Source organism: Bos grunniens, chromosome 3 (genome assembly GCF_055505025.1).
Source record: "Bos grunniens cultivar Pamir isolate PY7600 chromosome 3, Bosgru_T2T1.0, whole genome shotgun sequence".
NCBI lineage: Eukaryota > Metazoa > Chordata > Mammalia > Artiodactyla > Bovidae > Bos > Bos grunniens.
In genome coordinates, this window is record NC_141167.1 from 102,918,355 (window position 1) to 102,941,762 (window position 23,408).

At 40.3% G+C, this 23,408-nt stretch overlaps 1 protein-coding gene across 1 annotated transcript; it reads right to left on the minus strand.

Annotated features, from left to right (window-relative positions):
• Window positions 1-2,044: 2,044 nt before the first annotated feature.
• Window positions 2,045-7,361, minus strand: TCHHL1 (trichohyalin like 1). The gene is made up of 3 exons (XM_086394492.1): window positions 7,308-7,361; window positions 6,338-6,487; window positions 2,045-5,604 (listed from the first exon to the last, which is right to left on the minus strand). The coding sequence occupies exons 2-3, from the start codon at window positions 6,467-6,469 to the stop codon at window positions 3,130-3,132; spliced, it is 2,607 nt and encodes an 868-aa protein (XP_086250618.1). The 5' UTR covers window positions 6,470-6,487; window positions 7,308-7,361; the 3' UTR covers window positions 2,045-3,129.
• Between the last annotated feature and the right edge of the window lie 16,047 nt (window positions 7,362-23,408).

The following is a 23,408-nucleotide window of genomic DNA, read 5'->3' on the forward strand; positions in this document are numbered from 1 at the left end:
GTGAAGCGAGCATTTCATGGGAAGGGGGGCAATCATTAGTGTCAACTGCCAAAAACATGGAGGTTAGAGGTCTTTAGGCTTGTTGGGAGAAGAGCAGTATCATCTTCAAAGGATGTAGGATGGTGGGAAAAAAAAATTGCCTCTAGAATAAAAAGAGGATGTTTAGAAGCTGTTATTATTTTTTTGATTTTTTTAATTAGAATAAATAAAATATGCTAGTACATAAAACATTCAAAAATAGAGAAATTTAGAAACAGGGAAGAAAATAAATTATAACTGTCAGCAAGAGATGAGCATTGTATATATCCAGATATATTTCCTCTCTGTCTTATATAACTATCTTTAAATATAGTTGATATTATACTGAAAGCACAGATGTTGTCATGTTTTTCCACATGAGGAGTTTTCTGTATAAATTCAGATGCTTCATAAATGCACATTTTAGAGACTATGTAATAACCATCAAGGGGATATTTAGTAATTTATATAACCTATCCCCCTATTATTAGAAATTTGATTTTTTCTACTTTTTATTATTGTAAAAAATGGTGTTTTGAACATCTTTGTGAGGAAATCTTTTTCTACTTTAAATTTTTTCTTGAGGCTAAAAAAAAGAAAGAAGAGAAAAAAGAAGAAAAAAAGAAAAGTAACAAAAATAATAGGTTTAATAATTAAAGATTATTAATTGGCTATCTAAAAACTTGGAAAATGAACAAAATGTCAAAACAGAAAATAACATTTTTTGTAGTTGTCCTACTTAGAGACAACTACTGTGAAAATATTGATCTCATGCTCTGCCTGTTGATTCATTTATTAGTTTTTGAATGGAATCATTATCTACTATTTTATAATCATTGAAAGTTTAGTATCTTATTAATCCATCCTCATTTAATTAAATAATATGTTACCTCATAATTATTAATGATTTTTGGCATTCCACAGTATCTAGTACCCATAAGTTAATTTATCATCCTTCTAATGATGGATATTTAAGTTATTTCTGATTTTTGCTATAGGTGGTGCAGTGGTAAAGAATCCTCCTACCAATGCAGAAGTCGCAGGAGATGCGATCCCTAGGCTGGGGAAATAACTGGGGGTAGGAAATAGTTACTTGCCCCAGTATTCTTGCCTGAAAAATTCCATGGACAGAAAAGCCTATTGGGCTGGGGTCGCAAAGAGTTAGACATGACTGAGCTACTAAACACACACACATACAAAATGTGCTATAACATATCTTTGTAGATAAATTTTTATTGACCTGTATGATTATTTTCTTACAATGCTGAGACATATTTAAAATATTTTATGCATATTATTGAATTTCTTTCTGGGAAGGTTGTGCTTATTTATACATCTATCAGCTGTATTTCAGAGTTTCTGTTTCCCCACACTCTCAGTTTCTCTGTGTGGTTATTAAAAACAAACAAACAGACAAACAACCTATACTAATTTGATAAGCAAAAAAGCTATTAAATTTACATTTTTTGCAGTCTAGTGAAGATTTCATACATTTATTGGTCATCAGTATAGCATCTTTGATTAATATATTATTCATGACCTTTGTCATTTTTGTGGTCCCAGATGTATATTGCCAAGTTGTTTGCCAAAAGAGCTGATTACTTTATGCTCTAGGATACATTTTTCATTTTTGTGAATTGTCTTGAGTCTGTTTTTCATTTAAGGGATATTTTTTCATGTAGGGATATTCATTCATATTTGAAGGTAGAATGAAAAGATCTGAAAATGTTGGAAGGGGAAGAAATTTAGGGAAATTATAGATTCCAGAAGAAATATGAGTTGAAATGCAAGAAAATTGAGCCTCGAAAGAATGGAATGCAATGGAGATGGGGTGTTATTGCCACAGGAAATGTTATATGATGACTATTTTATTCCTTTCTTAGGTCATTACTAAGCTCTGTGAGCATAATCCTTTAATTAGTCATTTAAAAAAACAGAAATCACTGTTTGTTTTTGTTTCTGATCAGTGCCTCCAAGGCTAGGTGGAGAACGAAAGGAAAAAATGAACCAACAAAAGATATTGCTCATCCGGTTATTTAATTGTTAATTTTAATACAATGCCCTCAGAAAACCATATGGATAAGCATTTGACTGAAGTGACTTAGCAGTAGCAGTGGTTACAAGAACATCTTACGGAATCAAGTGTATTTTGGATTTGTATTCTCTCTCTTCTTCATAATTATTCTGATTGCTTATTTGAGGCAGAAACTATGAAAAGAATATGTTGAAGAATAGAATTTAATGAATTTGCTCAATAAGTAAATGAATGAGTGAATCTATGGCATAGATTTAGTTGCACTTGGACATGAGGAAAGAGTCAGCAATCTAGTTTAATTGGGTGTTAGGAAATCATAATTATTTTAAGTTATGGTGATAAAGGATTATTTGAGGGATAAAATTTTTAGATAAACTTGAAATTTATGTAGGAAATGTCATGATGCACAATAATACATCTATGAATTAAAGATATTTTATAATTATAAGACAGTAGTGCAGCCTCATACTTTCTACTGTCACATTATAAAAAAATCAGTGAATCAATTGAAGAACTTGATGTTTATTAAAGATTTGGAAAAGATTTTTCTGTTTTTAGTAAACAGGTAAATTGTGATAAATGGTTTCATGAGAAAGTCTGTTTTTGCTCTTGGAAGTAGCTTCACGTGGTACAATGTTTGTTTGGTATGCCATTTCTTTGCTGGTAGCTTCTGCTGATGAATATTTTATAATTTTCTCTTGTAGAAATTTAGGAGGACTTCCCTGGTGGCACAGTAGTAAAGAATCCACCTGCCAATGCAGGAGACTTGGGTTCAGTCCCTGGGTCGGGAAGATCTCCTGGAGAAGGAAATGGCAACCCACTGCAATATTCTTGCCTGGAAAATCCCATGGACAGAGGAGCCTTGCAGGCTATAGTCCATGGGTTCGCAAAAGACTCAGACATGACTTAGAGACTAAACAACATCAGCAGCAGAAATTTAGGAAGGGGATTTAAGGGATTATTAATCTTCATCTGAATGTGTGAGTATGAGCATTGAGAGTGACTGGGAGGGAAGAAGTCTGGGGCCTATTTCGATGTATGAGGTTTCTTGGAACTTCTCCTGGGATGATGATGATTCATTGCTTTGGAGTGCTTGCTTCCTTTTGTGGTTCTAGTTCCTCTCTTTGAGGGCAACCCTGCTTATCTTCCAAGGCCTGGGGAGCTGATATTTGCTGTACACCAGTAGGATCCTCATCAGGCAGAAACTCCCTGATGTACTTTTGTAGTGCTTGTCTGTCAATAAAAAAGACAAGACCATCTGAGCTGTCATTGGTGAGGGATGCACTCGACTGGTTTCTGCGGATCTCTGGGCTTGCTACACTGGCTGTCTGAGCTTGATTTTGATGCTCCCCTTGGGTTACGTGTGTTTGCTGCAGCATCTTCTCCTGCAGGGCCTCGTACAGGGGACTAGAATGTTCTGCACCTCTCTCCACCAAACAGAGCTCTTGGTCTCTCTGCATCCTCTCTTCAAGGCCTGACTCAGAGACTGAAGCATCATGTTCTTTCGTAGAGAGACTTTGTTCTCCTGTCAGCTGTTGGGGGCTTTCAGTCTCCTCCTCCAGTGTTACAGGGCATGTCTTTTGGGTGACTGCATTGTTCTCATCCAGACTTTTTACTAAATCCTCCTGGGCTTCTAGGGCTCCATCTTCCTCTTTTTTGGTACTTGGGCTCTGGTCCTTTAGCTCTTTTCTACTGTCTTTCTTTGTAGGGAGTTGCCTTACGGAAAGCTGGTTGGTGATGCCTGCATTTGGGGCATCTGGGATCCCTGGCTCCAGGGACTTTGTGTTTTCATCTCTCACTATGAACACCTGCGTGTCGAGGTGTCCCCTGGGCTCCACAGCTGGGCCTCGGCCTGTTGTCGCTGAGCCCTGACCCTCGTGCTCCTGTGCATATTCCTCTGTGACCTGCTCATCCTCTCCTCTGACTGCCAGCACTGCTGCCTCCTGAACTCTCTTTTCCTCACTCAGTGCTAAGTGTTTCTGAGTTTCTGGGTTATTACTGTCACTTCCTTGCACAGACCCTCTGAATGGGTTTGTTTGACTTTGGGAATCCCCTTGCACAAACAGATCACTTGTCTCTGAGTTGCTGTCACCATCCTCTGCAGTCAGGCTGTTGGGGGTTTCAGGAGACCTCTCATCATTCTGTGTGGCCACTGACTCAGAACCTTCCCCCTGGTAGCCGTCATCTTCCTTGACCAGCTTGTCATGAATTTTGGTGATCATCTTATTTTTTTCTCCAGATTGGTTCTCAAGTGTTGTCAACTCCCATATTCTTTCTCTTGTTCCTGGTGTCCCTTCTGCTTCAGGGGCATTTTTACTGTTCACAAGTGCTTCTGCTGTGCCTTCCTCAGCATGTCTTTCCTCTTCTCCTGGGCTGATGGCTCCTTCACTTTCGGAATCTTTCTGTTCTCCTCCTTCTAAGTTTAACTCATGTGTCTCAGAATCTTCTCCAGCATTCTTTTCTTTTGATGATTCCTGGAGTTCATGATACTTCTTATCTTCTGTTGGCTCTTCCAGAGCTGGTGGCTGAGTTTTTTCCTTAATTTGTTTCTGCCCTACTGTTTGATGGACCTCTGGACCTCTTACACCCTTCCTTTCAACTCTAACCATGGGTGTTTCTGAAACATTTCTGTTCTCACCTTGGACTGACAAGTCCCTTGTTTCATATTCTTTTTCTTGTATGGGTGGTTCTGGAGTCTCAGCTGTTCTACTCTCATCCTTGGCAGCAGCTGATTTCTGTGTCTGAGATGGTTTCCGAGCAGCAGCTTGTTTTGGCAGGTCGGCATGTTCTGAACTGGGCTCATCTTTTCCCTGTACTGATGGTTCTTGTGATTTAGGGTGTCCCTTAACACCCTTCTCCCCTGCAACTTCCTGATCCTCAGATGATCCACCAGGCCTCTGTGTGGTTTCTTCCAGTGGAGAATGCAGGATTCCCAAGCTCCCTTCCTGTTCTCCAAACCGTCCTCCTGTCTCAGTGCCACTTTGTTTCCTGGCTAGTATATCTCCCTTCTGGAGAATCTCCTTATTCTGTCCCTCCCCCTTTGTGTGACTGCTGATCTGTTCTGATCCTGCCATTGGCTTACTTGTCTCACGTTGGGTTCTACTGTCACCTGTTGCTGATACATCTTGGTCCACTTTCTGGCTCTGTTCATCTCCTTTCAGATGTTGGTTCTTAGAGTCACTGTGTTCAGACGTTTCTACTGGTAGTTTGTGAGCTGTGGTATGTCCCTGTGGGTCCACCCTATTGTGTTCAACTGCTCTCTCTTCGAGGCTGAGATGAGTTGATGATGCCGTTCCTGAAGGAAGCACCACTTTGTCTTGAGTTTGTGAAGTTCCTTCTGTCCACTGGTCAGTTCCATTTGTCACCTGAAGACCCATATCCTGTGGCATCCCCTCTGGTTTAGATACTTGTCTTAGTAATGACTGTGTGTCAAGGTAACAGACATTCAAAAAGCTGAAGATTGCAAGAACAAATTCATCAAAGCTGATGGCGCCATTACTGTCAATATTCAGAAGATTCAAGTTTCTCTCCACAGCATGGATGGCACATGGCTGCATGGAAACACAGTGAAAAATCAGCCTATTTATATGTGGTCAAGTGCCCTGAGTGTCTGCATGTTTTCTAAGAACCCTCTTTTTTTATTCTATTCCTCATGAACTTGGGAAATTTTCTCCAAATGTGTGTGTGTGTGTGTGTGCTCAGTCATGTCTGATTCTTTGTAATGCCATGGACTGTAGCCAGGCTCCTTTGGAATTTTCCAGGCAAGAATACTGGAGTGAGGTGCCATTTCCTACTCCAGGGGATCTTTCTTACCCAGGGATCGAACCCACATCCCTTGTGTCTCCTGCATTGGCAGGTGGATTCTTTATCTCTAGCACCACCTGGGAAGACCCTCCCCAAAGAAGGTAAGACCCTCCCCAAAGAAGGTAAGACTTTGTTGGTTCTGGTTACCATTTTTGATTAGAGAACTATCTTTAAGAAGGAGCATTCATATCAATTGTGAGTTGCATGTAGATGCATCTAAGCTCAGGACTCCTCTCAGATGCCTACTTTACAGAAGCAATAGTCCCAGTGATGAAAACCTCATTTCCCCCTAGAATTCATGACCAAGCAATTGCACAGAGTAGGGAAATGAGATTGAAAAAAAATTTATTCAAAAGTCAATGAGTACTGAGAGCTGGTAACCAAATGTAAAATGGGGAGGGATTACATATGCCCATCTTGCTTGTATTTTGGAGAAATGGCAAATGGAGAAGAATTTCCATAGCTCCATGAGCACTTCACCTGAAAAATGTCCTCAAATTCGCTCTGGATGAGCTGTTTCAGCTCTGTGCAGGTCAGCATCGCTGCATCCTCCCTGGCGTACTTGTGGAATGTCTCAATTACACAGAGGATGTCTCTCAGGAGCTGAGGCATCTTTACAAACTCAGGAGACTGTGAGAAAGAACAAACAAAACTCACTTCCTAGGATAGATCTCTCAGGAAGGAGATACCAGATCTCCCTTCCTTCTGTCCCTCCCCCAGCTCCACTGACATCGTTTATTCTATTCTTTATCTTAAAATTTGTGCCAGATAATGTGGTGAGATAGGATTTTTGCACAGATAAATATTAGAAGAGATACTTCTCCCTACCCTGCAGAAAATAGAGACACTCATGTGTTCAGGGAAAGCTTTATTGTAAAAGGAGAGTAGAAAAAGAACTCAAATGTAAGTACTAAAATGTACAAATGAAGCCAACAGAGTGGTACTAATCATTTCAGCATCATCTGAGTCTGGCCACCTGTTTTCCTCTGCTCTTGGCTCAATCTAGCTCCTCATTTTAGGAAAGTATAACTTTTAAGTTAGGAAAAACTTCCAGAGGAAAGAGAAGTAACACAGAAAATCAGCCTCCATTTATGCAGGCCAAGCAACATGCTTTTACCAAGAAGATGTGGCTCCATGAATTCACTGGTAAAACAGAGTCTCAACCCCTTAGTCATTATCCATCATTTAAATGACCCTATATTTTAATATAGGTCTGAGTCCTGTGTCTTATTAAATTGTATTCATACCTATGTCATACAAATAGTTTATAGGTTTTTAAAATGAAATTTTATTATTATTATTAATAATTTAATTATTATTATTAATAATCATCAACCTAGAGTTAAGAGTGTATTTTTTTCTAAAATTCTCATACATTCTCATACAATCTCACACAAGAATAGCAGCCGAGATTCTAAATATGGTCAAGCAGATAGTCTCTGAGACTTACCTTGTTCTCGAGTGAGAGCAAGTGGAATGTGGGGCAGCGGCTGTGAGCTGACAGGAGGTGCTCAAACCTTTTATTGAGTCTCTAATTGCACAGTTAGGAAGGAGACAGCCTCTGGGTCTAAAGCCCTGATTCATCACCACCAAACCCAGTCTTCCCTCCTTCTCTACTCTCGGATTGTTTTATTTTTATTTTCTTCTTTAAGCACCTTCAGTTAAGTAATGGTTTTAGACTCATCTGAAGGAAGGGGAAAGGGTATTATCTTGTTTCATTTATTGACTTTTGCAGGTTATAGTTTTGGGGAATCTTTGAGGTGGTTGTTGGCTATTTTTCTTAACCTAAAGACACAATTACATTTCTGTTTGACAAATCACAGGACTGGCAGGGACTTCAGAAGTCATGATTCCTCTTTCTGCCCACAGGATGGACTGTATTTGACCTAGCCTGGACATATGAGTGTCAATCATGTGTTTAAAAATAGAGGCTCCAGTTCAGCATATGACAAAAGTGGAGATACCAGTTGAATTAGCTGTTTCTATGTTCTGCTCTCCTTGCCCAAAGGCGGCGTTAGAAAAAAATCTGAGTGTGTAGAATTTTGCTTACCTAAGATGTGCTATTTTAAAAATGTGATTGATATCTACTCTTTAAAGGCACTTTTACAATCCAAGGAACTTAGAAATGAGCATCCATATTACTGTGTTCTTTGTGTTAAAGGGAAAGGGAGACAGAAACCATCAAGCTGAGGACAGGTAGGAAACAGCCTAAGATGCTAAGCTGGCAAATTTGGGATTACCTCCTAGATCTGCATCCCTCTTAGTGGAAACTACTTAATTAACAGGAGAATTGGGTTCAGCTTTTTTGATACTTAGAATAGAGGATGTTTTAAAAATTCTTTTCTGCTTGCAAAAGGTTTTTAGAAATAGATTCATGTAAACAAGTGTAAAGGACAAAGACCAAGATAATGGAAAGGTGGAGATAGAGATAATTATAAGAGAAGATTGAGGCTAAGGCAAGCATTGATATTGAGCAAAACCTTGTTCTGATTTTCTTGATAAACAAGACAAGTACAAGGGAGAATGTTAAACATAAACATGGCAAGGATGTTGGGGTGAAAAAAATCCACGCTGATAGCTTCTACCTATAAGAAGTATTTCTTAGCATTCTCCCCTAAAAGGGAGAAGAGTTCTACTGAGAACTGGGATATCATGCAAAGGTCATCTTAATTCTGATCCGTCAGAATCCCCTGAGTACCAACGCTTTCTCAGACACTCTGCCAGCCACTGGGGTATTTTAAATTGAGTAAGTTTTATCTCCCTGTCCTGGAGTTCACGAGCCAGCCTCATGAAAAAGGATTCAAGGAAACAGTATGTTCAAGGCTGGATTGAAGACTTGGGGGAGGAAGTAGAACTGTTTTGAAATTTTTGAAGAATTTTCATAGGGATGAGAAATGGGGAGGGACAGAAAGGAACTAATGTTTACTGAACACTTACGACCTGTCAGGTGCTTACATGGGCTGTCTTACGTAATCCTCATTGTCCTTTTGGTAGTCATTATCCTCTTTTAACAGATAAGGAAGTTAAACTCTTAGTTGTTAAGTAACTTGCGTATGGTCACGTACCAAGTAAATTGCAAAGCCTGAATCAGAGTTGAAGCCCTTCTCAACTAAATTTCTCTGAGCCTGTGCTGTCTCCATTATCTTGAGTTCCTTATTTTGTGTAATGCCAGGGAATAGAACTAGAATCAGTGGTGGAAACTTTCTACAAAGCAGACTTTATTGACATGTACACACTGCTATATTTAAAGTGGGTAGCCAACAAGGACCTACTGTATACTGTATAGGGAAATCTGCTTAATATTCTGAAGTTACCTAAATGGAAAAGAATGTGAGAAAGAATAAATATATGTGTATGTATAACTGAATCAATTTGCTGTACACCTGAAACTAACACAACATTTTTAATCAACTACGCTGTGCCTGCTGCTTAGTTGCTTCAGTTGTGTTGGACTCTGTGTGACCCTGTGGACTGCAGCCCACCAGGCTCCTCTGTCCATGGGATTCCCTAGGCAAGAGTACTGGAGTGGGTTGCCATGCCCTCCTCCAGGGGATCTTCCTGACCCAGGGATCAAACCCAGGTCTCCTGAATAGCAGGCAGATTCTTTAGCACTGCATCACCAGGAAAGCCCCTAATCAACTACACTCCAATATAAAACAACATTTAAAAAAAGCAACCTTAATTCATAAGAACTTTTTAAGGGATAGTTGTCTGACAGTGGTGTAGGCTGCCTATAAAGTAATGAGATCGCTGTCACTAGACCTATTTAAATAGAGGTATTATCATAATCCACTGACCTAGTTTTGGGAGAAATCCTGCCAAAGGAAGAGGTGAGGCTGAAGTGGTTTACAGTGAAGGACACAGAACTCTTCCAACTCTAAATGTTTATGGTTTTAGGTTACAGTTTCTATTTGGAAAATCAAGATTGGGTATGCCTTGTCTTGGTGTGGTCCTCTTTGGGTTGATTGTGTCTGGGACTCTCTGTGCTTCCTTGGACCTGGATATCTATTTTCTTTTCCCAAGTTAGGAAAGTTTCAGATATTTTGTCTTCAAATAATTTTTCTACCCCTTTCTCTCCCTCTTTTCCTTCTGGGACTCCTACATTTGAATGTTAGTATGCTTGATGTTGTCCCTGAGGTGTCTTAAACTGTCCTCATTTCTTTTTACTTTTTATTCTTTCCTTCTGCTTAGTGATTTTCAGTGCTCTGTCTTCCAGTTCACTCATCTGTTCTTCTGTATCATTTAATCTACTGTTAACTCCTTCTAGTGGAGAAGGCGATGGCACCCCACTCCAGTACTCTTGCCTGGAAAATCCCATGGGTGGAGGAGCCTGGTGGGCTGCAGTCCACGGGGTCACTAAGAGTCGGACACGACTGAGCAACTTCACTTTCACTTTTCACTTTCATGCATTGGAAAAGGAAATGGCAACCCACTCCAGTGTTCTTGCCTGGAGAATCCTGGGGACGAGGGAGCCTGGTGGGCTCCCGTCTATGTGGTCTCACAGAGTCGGACACAACTGAAGTGACTTAGCAGCAACTCCTTCTAGTGTGTTTTTTATTTTAGTTATTGAATTAAAAATTTTTTTAATGAAGTATAGTTGATAAGAACAAAATAATGTCATTTGCAGCAATGCAGATGCAAACAGAGATGATCAGTTACTGTATTCTTTATCCTTGTTCTTTTTATATTTTTTAACTCTATTAAAAACCTCTAACTTCTCACAGTGTTCATCTAGTCTTCTCCCAAGTTCTTTGAACATCTTCATGATCATTACTTGAACTCTTTATCTCTACTTCACTTAGTTCTTCTTCTAAGGCTTTATCTTGTTCCTTCTTTGGAAATATATTCTTCTGTTGCCTCATTTTGTCTAAATTTTATCTGTTTTTGTCTCTGTGTTTGGTAGGTTGGTTATGTTTGCTGATGGTGGAGAAGCAGCCTTTTGCAGGAAATGTCCTATGTGTCCAGAAGCACACTCCCCTCTGGTCATCAGAGCTATGTGCTCAGGGGTGTCCCTATGTGGGCTGCATGGATCCTTCTGGTGTGACAGGCTAACTGCTATGGGTGGTCTGGTAGCTGTGGCAGGTCCTTGGTCTGGTTGGCCCTGTCTTGTGTGAAGGCTGCCATAAGCTGGTTGGAAGTGTGTCATGAGGCAGCTGGCTATAGAACCCACTGGTTGGTAGAGCCAGGTTCTGAAGTGGGTAGCTGTGAGGCCAGGGTTCCTAGATCCAGTGTCAGCAGCTTGCTGGTGAGTGGGGCCGGTTCCTGAGACCATCCTGGCTGTTGGGTCAGGATGTTCCAGAGCTAGTGCTGGCCCACTGACAAATGAGGCTGGCCAAGGGGTCTCAGCACTGGTGCCAACAGGCTGATAAGTGGGGCTGGATCTCGGAGCTAATAAGCTAGAGGGAGGATTCCAAGATAGTGCTTCTCAGCACCAGTGTCTCTGTGTTAGAACAAGCTCCTCCAAATGGCTGCTGCCAGTGTCTATGTGCCCAGGCTGTGCTCCAGTTGCCTCCTGCCTCTCTGGGAGGCTCTCTAAGACCAGCAGGAGGGTCTGATCTAGGGTCATTTCAAATTACTGCTTCTGCTGTGGGTCCTGGAGCATGTAAAATTTGGGATGTGGTTATTAGCAGTGAATTATCTATTTCTCACAGTTGTCTGGCTCTCCTGAAAGTAAGCCCTGCTAGTCTTAAAGCCCTATGCTCTGGGGCCTCATTTTCCTGGTTCAGGACTCTGGGGCTAGGAAGCCTGACATGGGGCTGAGACCATTTGCTCCTTGGAGAGAACCTCTGCAGTTCTGATTATTCTCCTGTTTGTCAGTTGCCTATCGTGTCATTCTCACCAATTGTTCTATAAATAGTTGCAATTTTGGTGTGCCAGTGGAAGAAGGTGAGCTCAGGGTCTTCCACCATCTTAGCTACTCTCCTTCCCCAGAATGTATTTTGAAGCAGTGATGGAGGTGAAGGCAAATCTGACTGTCCGAACCTGGGGAAGCTCTGCACTCGAAATTAGTAGGAATAAAGGAGGTGGGGGTAAGAAGTGAAAGTGAAAGTGAAGTCGCTCAGTCGTGTCCGACTCTTATTGACCCCATGGGCTGCAGCCTACCAGGCTCCTCCATTCATGGGATTTTCCAGGCAAGAGTACTGGAGTGGGGTGCCATTACCTTTTCCGGGGGGTAAGAAGTAGGGCTTTAAACAGGAAAGCAATTGAATGTTTATGTAAGGAACTTATGTCTCAGCAGTCATTCCCATACCCTTCCTCCAATTTAGAACATAGAGCATAGACATTTGGTCATATATTGCTCTATCTTCCTAGCAAAATCCTACATGACTGGTCTCTAAAGAAACTGAACAGGGCACTCGTTATCTGAATCTTAATGAGGTCATTAGCATCCCGTGCCTCTGACGGGGAGGCACCCGGTTGACGCTCACCTCATTTGGACTTGGTTTAAAAAAAAAAAAAAAAAAAGAAACTGAACAAACTTCCATAAATGTAGACTCCTTGAGGGCAGGACTCTATATCTACTTTTCCACTTTATCTCTAGAAGCTTTAAGAGTATCTGGACTATAGTAGATGCTTTGTCAGTATCTGTTGACTCAATAGACTAAATGTACTAAAGTGTCTAGTACAAAAATTAATGCTCCAGGAAAACCTTGTCATTCATACTGAGGGGTGGGACTGAGTGCAGCCTGATCCCATTTACTTGCAAATTGATAGGCTTCTCCTCTATCCTGCCATAAATTTCCATTCAAGAGAGTTGGTGTGTAAACAGACCTACTTATGGAAATCAGAAGATTTTACTGATATAAAGGGGTAAGAAGAACATTTAGGGATATGAATAAATCCCATTACCTTTTCCAGGGGATCTTCCCAACCCAGGGATTGAACCCAGGTATCCCACATTGCAGGTGGATTCTTTACCAGCTGAACTACAAGGGAAGCCATGAATAAATTAGTAGCACAAAAGAGAAAGAAAGAAATAAACAGACAAACTGACCCCAGAGGAAATAGATAACAATTCAGGAAGTGAAAGAGAAGTTAAAAATGCTCATTAATATCTCGTAAGAGACTAAATGAAACTAGATTAGGATGTTCTGAATACCAATCAGAAAACAAAAATAAGAGTATAAAAAGTATTTTAGATTAATTATAACTCTTTAGATGAACAAAAAGCAATAGAATTAAAAAAAGAATCCGAGTTGACAAAAACTTCTAGAATAGCATCATCTAACAGAACTTTAGATATTTTCACTGTACAATTTGATAGCCACTAGTTACATGTAGCTCAAAATATGACTCGTGTGACTGGGAAACTAAATTTTAGATTTTATTTCATAATTTTAAATTTAAACACAAATGGTCACATTTGGCTCATGACTACCATATTTAACAATACAGTTTTAGAATATAAAGCATGGAAATAAAAAAAGAAATGTAAACAGTGGAAGAAAAGAAATATACATAATCAACTCAGGAGATTCCACTATCAACTAATAGGAACCTCAGAAAGATAAGACATAAAAAAAGATTAATGTGTCAAGGAATGAAAAGATTTTATAGAGACTTCAGATCTTAAAGGATATATTCATCTACATATATCCTTGGAAATTTTAGAACACCAAGGGGGAGAAAAAGAAAGGTCCAGTATCTTGCCCAAGGCTACGAAGCTAGTAAGTGGTAAACCCAGTTTTTGCTTTCAGGCAAACTTGCTACTATGCCTGTGTGCTTAACATAACAATGTAGACATTCCCAAGTGTTAGAGTCTGTATATGTAAAAGGCATGATATACTTGGTTGTGGTTAGCAGACCCAGTTATTGTTAAGGGTGGGCTTCCCTGTTGGCTCAGACGGTAAAGAATCTGCGTGCAATGCAGGAGACTGGAGTTTGATCCTTGGGTCCAGAAGATCCCCTGGAGAAGGAAATGGCAACCCACTCCAGCATTCTTGCCTGGAGAATCCCATGGACAGAGAAGCCTGGTGGGCTATAGTACATGGGGTCGCAAAGAGTTGGACATGACTGAGCGACAAACATAACCAACACCAGAAATGTAAAAGTGTAAGTGATACTGTCAAAAGTTGCTAGAAAAAACTCATACTTTTATTGGAAAGGTAACAGGAATTAGAATAATGAAAATATTAAATAATGACAAAGGGAGAGGAGAAGAAAGGTAGTGAAATCATTTAAATCATCACCTCTCATAGTGGAAATATCATTTAAAACCGATAAATTTTATGCAAGAGATTACTGCAAGAAAAATCTTAAAAATATATTTAAGAGACTTTTTTCTGTGAGGAATGGGACTGGGGTTAAAAAGATGTGAGCCAGAATGATTCTTATAAACTGTCAATCTGGTTCATCATTCCCCTGCTTAAAAAGACAATAATATTTTGTTGTTCTCAAGATAAATATAATATGGCTTACCAAGCCCTTGTAACCTTTCTAGCCTTATCTCTTACCATTTATCGCTGATATTCTAAGTTCTAGTCAGATTTAATTTGACTTTCTTGAACCCATAGTACTCTCTTTTGCCTCCAGTCTTTGAATAAGAATTTCACTCTATCTGGAAAGCTATTTCTTTTCCTCTTTGTGCGATAGATTCCTAACTATTCTCAAGTTCCAGCTTAAACATCAAGTTCCCTTGGGAAAGCTTTTCTTGATCCTTCTAAACAGAGTAAGAAGATATTGCTGTTTTCATAAACTGTGTTTTTCTGACCTTAGCACTTAGAGCAGAATGTTTGACACTTGTGTCCTTCTCCCACTTCTAACCATCCTCTCTCCTCACCCATGGTCAGAAATGAAACCTGGGGATTGGCTTGGTCATGACCAACTCATGAAAACTAATGTGAGGACACTTTGTAAGGTGCTCCAGGGAAAAAGGGAGGTACAGGCACTCAGCATAATAAGGTCAGGGTTATTATTTGATAAGAAATAGATTCAAAGTAATGGTAATAAGAGGAATAAAGTTGATTTGTATACCAGAGAAGGAGGCTTTCAAAATGAAAATAATCCTCATGCTGATGAGTTGTATTTGAATTCAAATGCTTATGAGAAAACCAGCCAAAGCCTGGAATGGGAATCTCACCATTGCTTCTCACTACATCCCCCTACCCCACCCCCAGCACCATGAGACCACCATCTGCCTTTTCCTTGACCTACCCGTGCATTCTTACCCCACTAGGGTCACTGACAGATACTGAAACTAGAGCTTATTCCAATTACTAAACAAAATCAGAAAAAATTGAGGGGGAAGAATCATGAAATTCTATAATGCTCAACACTGAGGAATTTTCAATATATAAGAAAGGACTTAGGGCTTCAATATTCAGAAGGGAGAGATGACGTGTTAGATGGGGATAAGAGGTCTTGGACAAAAAGAGCTATTAAGGTTATATTAATTCATTCATTTACCAAATAGTTACTGAATGCCTACATTATACATCTAGTTCTCAAAGCTCCTTGAACCAAGTTTCTTTGCATGCAGTTCAGAAGGCTTCATAGGCCCCAGGAACTTTTGAAATTCTAGGCAAAATTTTGAGAGTGTTTATTTTTCTAGCAAGACAGTCCACATATTTTGTCAGCATCTCATAGAACTCTATCACTTTTTGTCTGTTATGGAAAGAATATACAAAATAAAGAATTCCAAGTTGTAGTCTCTGTTTTCAAGATATTTTCAATTTGGCAGATGAAGCAAGTATAAAGCCAACTAAAGTAGACTATTATAATCAATAAATGAGGAGTAAATATAAAAAGTCTTATAATCAATGAAGAGAGAGATCATGTATGTTGGGGAGATAAGGAAAGATTTAGGGAAAAGGTGGGACTAAACTTGAGTTGAAATTATCTTAATTTAAACTGAATAGAAATTATCGAGGTAGACAGAAAGGAGACAGGCATTCCAAATAGATAAAATTATGCTAATAAGTCTCTAAAGTAAGGACAGTTATAGGATGTCCTAATTATGACAAATAGTCTAGTCTGGTTTAACACATGGTTAGCTCTTGGAGTGTTGTGGGGGTCAGAGTATAAAAGGTGGCTTATCTCTAGAATGTGGAGAGCCTTAAGGCCAAGCTGAAGACCTCAGACTTTATCTTTCAGAAAATGCCAATTTTTTTTAAAAAGGGGGAGTGATGACAAACGGAAATTAGACTTTTAAAAATTTTGGTGATTTGAGTGCTTGCCATTGATGCCCTGAGGGTTCAGAAAATGATAACCTACTCAGAAATCTTCCCTGGTGGCTCAGACGGTAAAGCGTCTGTCTACAATGCCTACCATCCGGGAGACCTGGGTTCAATCCCTGGGTCAGGAAGATCTCCTGGAGAAGGAAATGGCAACCCACTCCAGTATTCTTGCCTGGAAAATCCCATGGATGGTGGAACCTGGTAGGCTACAGTCCATAGGGTCGCAAATAGCCCAACATGACTGAGCGACTTCACTTCACTCAGAAATCTACCTCTTGGGTTAGTTCCAGATTATTGCATGTGACTGTCAGCTCTTTTACTAACAAGTAAACAAGCGCTTATTACATATTACACAGATCACAATCTTCAGCAGATTACAGTCCCAGCACACTTGCTGAACAAACTCATAATTAATATGACTGAATGAAAATATTAGCAATGTGCAGTTAGTGCAAAAGATGGAGCACAGATGGCTTTATATTTAACTAATGGCCACTGACTTTTAGTTTGAGTGGAACCAAGTTCCAGGACTTTGTTTTCTCAGAAAAGAGTGGGATTAATTAAATGCATATGTAAATTTCATAAACGAGAGGGGCAATAATTTTGGGTAATACTAGGGTCACAGAAAACGGGGGTAGGTTTAGAGTCTTCTCCCTCATTGAATAAACCTGGGATGATAATAAGGTGCTCTGGAGGAATATGGGAAACAAATGAGAGATCAGTTCTGACTGGCTAGAAAGAAAAGACCTTTGATGCTGAAATTAGGGTCTGATGATCACCTTCATCAGTTAATTCTTTTCCCTGTTTTCTGTTAGCTAAAGGTAGATGTTGGGATGAGGGATTATTTGAGTTACTCTGAGAGTTGCAGCTGAATAAGCCAAATGTTAGAATAAAAGTAGTTTTTTTAGTCCTGAGAATAACCTTGGTGGTGGCTATTTCAGTCTCATAATTTGGAATATGAAACAGTGGAGGCCCAGACAACTTAAGTGGCTTTCAAAAGAACACATGGATAGTAAAGTGAAGAAACAGACCAGAATGACTACTTCACCACTGTATGCATATTGCTTAGGATGCCTGGCACATAGGAAATGCTCGCTAAATATTTGTCCAATTAATAACTGAATGAACCCTAGGCTTCTGATTCCTTGTAGCAGTTGTTCCACTGTACCATATAAACTATGGGAGATTTAATTAAAAAAGAGTGTCTTTGAGCAACCAGGACCTGGTTGTACCTGTACAATGTCAAAGAATACAGATTATCACAATATAGGTAGATTTCCCTAGAAACATAATCTCACTTTCCATGGTATATTAGTTTTCTAGGGCTGTTATCACAAAGTGCCAAATTCTGGGTGGCTTAACCAACAGAAATTTATTTCCTCAAAGTTATGGAGGCTAGAAGTAAAAGTTAAGGTGTTAGTCGAGTTGATTTCTTCTGAGAGCCGTAAGGGAAGGATCTGTTCCTTGCTTCTATCCTTGGCTTGTAAATGGCTATCTTCTTTCTGTGTCTATACATCATTTTCCCTTTGTCTGTGTCCATTTTCCCCCTTCTTATAAGGACACTCAATATTCATATTGGATTAAGGCCTCACCTATTGACCTCATTTTAATTTGATTACCATTTAAACACTATCTATCCAAATATGGTTACATTCTAAGGCACTGAAGCTTAGGACTTCATCATTTGAAACTTTGGTGGGGGGACATAATTCATAAAACATGGAGACCAACTTTTCCATCACACAGCATAATAAACCCTCAACCCCATTTTCTAGCATCAGCCAAGGTGATGTTAACAGAGCTCCCAGTTTATAGTTAATAAAAGAGTCAATTCCTAGGCAGGTTGATAAGAAGTCCGGGGTCCCTGAGAGGAGGAGAAAGGGGTCTGGGGCTCTCAAAGTGGAGATAGGGGTCTGGAATTCTCAAGGAGGAGGAAAGGACAAACATCTTTTTTCTCTACATTCCTTAGTCTTAGTCACTTAAAACGTTGTTTTTCTTTGAGCCAGGAACTGATGATTACACAACAAACAACTCAGTTTAAACTCTGTACTAAGGATTATGTAAAAACAATGTATTCTGCTTGAGGACAGTTTCTCCTTCCTGAAAACCTTCTGGCTAATCCTGTTATCTTAAAATGTAAATTATGGGAGTGGGTCTAGTAAGATCTTTACAACCTTAAGACATTCTTTTGATTTATTGTAATAACTAGTTAAAAAGTATATAACTCCTTTAGCTAACGCTAGTGAGGGGGGCATTCTCCATCCCCCTTCTGATATCTGTGTCAGAAGCTTTCTCTGTCCCTTTTTATACTTTAATAAAACTTTGCTATACAAAAGCTCTTGAGTGATCAAGCCTGGTCCCTGGTCCCTGGTAGAGAAGTTAAATCTTCTTCGGAGTTCAGGAATCTGAAGCTGTTCACCTTAAGCTATCAGTTAAGCAGCCAATTTCCCAAAAGCCTCAAGGTTCTTCCCATGCATGTACATTATCCTGGTGGAGCAGGAGGGTTGCCTGCCAGCATGTTCTCCTGCCAGCATGCTAAAATAAGAGCCACAGGGCATAGGCTGGCTGATTTTTTTTTTTTTTTTTAAAGTACATGCTATTATAATTGTGATGAAACAATACTTTCTTCTTTGGAAATTGGCTCTTTCCTCATCTTGTGAAGTGCTGCAAGAAGTGTGAAGGACTTTGATTATTTTTATCATGGTTATTATGTTGAACTGTCACTTAGATAATGAGTGTGTATTTCAGAAGCATCCTGGGGTTGGGATTTGTAAGGAGGCTCTGGAATGAGTGCCTACTGAGAGGACCCTGGGGAAAGCCAGTGAGGCTCTTTCCAGGGTTTCTGTGAAGATTCTTAGTAAGTAAAAGCATACACTTAAGAGGAAAGTACTTTTGCAGTTAGAAAGCATTTGAAAGAGATGGAACTCCAAGATAGAACCAGGGGATTCCTAAGATTTGTCTTTAGTGGGCATCTGCTATTTGTGTTAAAGTGAGAGAGAAGCTCTTGCTCCTTGAAAAAAGTGCCACCTTACTCTATCAGAATGATACTCAGGAGCCATAGGCTTAGCTTTCTTGTCTCCACCATTGACCAAAATGTTGTGTCTATCTTAGAAAATCTTCTCAACCATGACCCTCAAAATTAGAAATGATACTATCTTACATCAGGGCCTTCTTGGATTTATTCCTAGTTACCAAGGTGTGACTATTAAATATAGATTCCAGCAGGTGGAACAGGGGTGTTAGATGATAGTCTGATGCTTTTGGCCTGATTATTATTAAGCACCTTCTGACTAAGTCACCTCATGGATTGTGTTGCTTAAATCAAGAGGTCATTTAATTTTTGTATTGCCGAGCTGAAGTTTCAGGCCATTTTCTTCTATTGGCTTGTCAGATGTCAGAGACCAAGAAGCTGCTGTGTTCTTAGAAGCAAATATTAACAAATACTGGAAGTACCATTATTTATCATGAGCGGTGAGTCGCCACCAGAAAGTGTTACTAAAAAGTATGTGAGATATGGCTGCTTGCTGCTTAAAAGCCAATAAACAGGCCAGGTTGGTAGAAAGCAAAGTGTGCTTTTTTTCAGATTCTGGCAACTGGCAGGGGGGGTGGTGGACGTCTGTCCAAAGGCCGACTGCCCCCACTGGCAACCACTGGGGCAAGAGCTTTTATAGACAGAAGTGAGGGGTGAGGGCAGTATACGCAGAACAGCACAGTCATCTCTGACAGTCATCTTCAAATTGGCATTGATGGTCTGACCAGCATCATGCTGGTTGTTTTAGATACAGTTATCTTCAATTCCAGGATCCATTTATGTCCATTTCTTTGAGGCCAGTTGTCAGAATTGTGGCAGCTTATGTCATGGCTAAACTCTGGTCATCATGTAGTTAACCTCTCTACCTGGTGGGGATTTTGGTATCTATAGACCGCTCACAGGATATGGCTCAGAATATTATCTAAAACTCTTGAGAAGGAATTAAAGATCCTTGACTATGCTTCAGTTCAGTCACTCAGTCGTGTCTGACTCTTTGTGACCCCATGGACTGTAGCACGCCAGGCTTCCCTGTCCATCACCAACTCCGGGAGGTTACTCAAACTTATATTCATCAAGTGAGTGATGCCATCCAACCATCTCATCCTCTGTTGTACCCTTTTCCTCCCGCCTTCAGTCTTTCCCCGCATCAGGCCCTTTTCCAACGAGTCAGTTCTTCGCATCAATTGGCCAAAGTATTGAAGCTTCAGCTTCAGCATCAGTCATTCCAATAAATATTCAGGACTGATTTTCTTTAGGATGGACTGGTTTGATCTCCCTGCAGTTCAAGCGACTCTCAAGAGTCTTCTTCAACACCAGATTTGCTGCTGCTGCTGCTAAGTTGCTTCAGTCGTGTCCGACTCTGTGCGACCCCATAGATGGCAGCCCACCAGGCTCCCCCGTCCCTGGGATTCTCCAGGCAAGAACACTGGAGTGGGTTGCCATTTCCTTCTCCAATGCATGAAAGGGAAAAGTGAAAGTGAAGTCGCTCAGTCCTGTCTGACTCTTCACAACTGCATGGACCGCAGCCTACCAGGCTCCTCCATCCATGGGATTTTCCAGGCAAGAGTACTGGAGTGGGGTGCCATTGCCTTCTCCACACCAGTGTTAAAAAGCATTAATTCTTCGGCGCTCAGCTTTCTTTATAGTCCAACTCTCAGATTCATACATGACTACTGGAAAAACCATAGCTTTGACTAGATGGACCTTTGTTGGCAAAATAATGTCTCTGCTTTTTAATATGCTGTCTAGGTTGGTCATAGCTTTTCTTCCAAGGAGCAAGAATCTTTTAATTTCATGGCTGCAGTCACCATCTGCAGTGATTTTGGAGCCCAGAAAAATAAAGTCTCTTACTATTTCAATTGTTTCCTCATCTATCTGCCATGAAGTGATGGGACAAGATGCCATGATCTTAATTTTCTGAATATTGAGTTTTAAGCCAGCTTTTTCACTCTCCTCTTTCACTTTCATCAAGAGGCTCTTTAGTTCTCCTTCGCTTTCTGCCATAAGGGTGGTGTCATTTGCATATCTGAGGTTATTGATATTTCTCCCAGCAATCTTGATTCCAGCTTGTGCTTCCTCCAGCCCAGCATTTCTCATGATGTACTCTGCATCAAGTTAAATAAACAGGGTGACAATACACAGCCTTGACATACTCCTTTCTGGATTTGGAACCAGTCTGTTGTTCCATGTCCAGTTCTAACTGTTGCTTCTTGACCTCCATATAGATTTCTCAGGAGGCAGGTCAGGTGGTCTGGTATTCCCATCTTTTTAAGAATTTTCCACAGTTTATTGTGATCCACACAGTCAAAGGCTTTGGCATAGTCAATAAAGCAGATGTTTTTCTGGAACTCTCTTGCTTTTTCTATGATTCAATTAATGTTGGCAATTTGATCTCTGGTTCCTCTGCCTTTTCTAAATCCAGCTTGAACATGTGGAAGTTCTTGGTTCAACTCAGCAGTGGCCACAGGACTGGAAAAGGTCAGTTTTCATTCCAATCCCAAAGGCAATGCCAAAGAATGCTCGAACTACTGCACAATTGCATTCATCTCACATGCTAGTAAAGTAATGCTCAAAATTCTCCAAGCCAGGCTTCAGCAATACATGAACCGTGAACTTCCAAATGTTCAAGCTGGTTTTAGAAAAGGCAGAGGAACCAGAGATCAAATTGCCAACATCCGCTGGATCATGGAAAAAGCAAGAGAGTTCCAGAAAAACATCTAGTTCTGCTTTATTGACTATGCCAAAGCCTTTGACTGTGTGGATCACAATAAACTGTGGAAAATTCTGAAAGAGATGGGAATAGCAGACCATCTGACCTGTCTCTTGAGAAACCTGTATGCAGGTCAGGAAGCAACAGTTAGAACTGGACATGGAACAACAGACTGGTTCCAAATAGGAAAAGGAGCATGTCAAGTATTGTCACCCTGCTTATTTAACTTATATGCAGAGTACATCATGAGAGACGCTGGGCTGGAAGAAGCACAAGCTGGAATCAAGATTGCTGGGAGAAATATCAATAACCTTAGATATGCAGATGACACCACCCTTATGGCAGAAAGTGAAGAGGAACTAAAAAGCCTTTTGATGAAAGTGAAGGAGGAGAGTGAAAAAGTTGGCTTAAAGTTCAACATTCAGAAAACGAAGATCATGGTATCTGGTCCCATTACTTCATGGGAAATAGATGGGGAAACAGTGGAAACAGTGTCAGACTTTATTTTTCTGGGCTCCAAAATCACTGCAGATGGTGACTGCAGCCATGAAATGAAAAGACACTTACTCCTTGGAAGGAAAGTTATGACCAACCTAGATAGCATATTCAAAAGCAGAGACATTACTTTGTGAACAAAGGTTCATCTAGTCAAGGCTATGGTTTTTCCTGTGGTCATGTATGGATGTGAGAGTTGGACGGTGAAGAAAGCTGAGCACTGAAGAATTGATGCTTTTGAACTGTGGTGTTGGAGAAGACTCTTGAGAGTCCATTGGACTGCAAGAAGATCCAACCAGTCCATCCTAAAGATCAGTCCTGGTTGTTCATTGGAAGGACTGATGCTGAAGCTGAAACTCCAATACTTTGGCCACTTTGTGTGAAGAGGTGACTCACTGGGAAAGACGCTAATGCTGGGAAGGACTGGAGGCAGGAGGAGAAGGGGACAACAGAGGATGAGATGGCTGGATGGCATCACCGACTCGATGGACACGGGTTTGGGTGGACTCTAGGAGTTGGTGATGGACAGGGAGGCCTGGCATGCTGTGATTCATGGGGTCACAATAAGTCGGACATGCCTGAGCAACTGAACTGAACTGAACTGAAGCCTGGCTTGGAGAATTTTGAGCATTACTTTGCTGGCATGTGAGATGAGTGCAATTGTGCGGTAGTCTGAACATTCTTTGGCATTGCCTTTCTTTGGCTTGGAATGAAAACTCACCTAATAACTACCTTATTATTATTTGGTCTCCTTTGACTGTTGTCCTTTGTTTCTATGTGTTCTCATTTCTCTGATTAAACTTCTTTGACCAAAGTTTTCCACAAGCAAAAGGCAGGACATGGGGGTGGGGCGGGGGGAAGGGCCATAGGGCCCTGCTCCATTTTAAAAGGACAAAGACAGCTGCAGAGTCAAGAATAAAAATACTTGGAAAAAGAATCCTAACTTGGTGGAAATAATATAGCATTCACTCTAATAGTCAAAAAAATGGTTGTGGAGAATAGAGGTTTTTTTTTTTTCTTTTTCACAACTAGACATCAATTAATAGTAAACAAAACCCTTAAATGACTGGAAAGTTACGTCAGTTCCCAGACCATTAAATCTTGAGTTATGGTTTGATGCACAGTTAAAACAGACAAAAA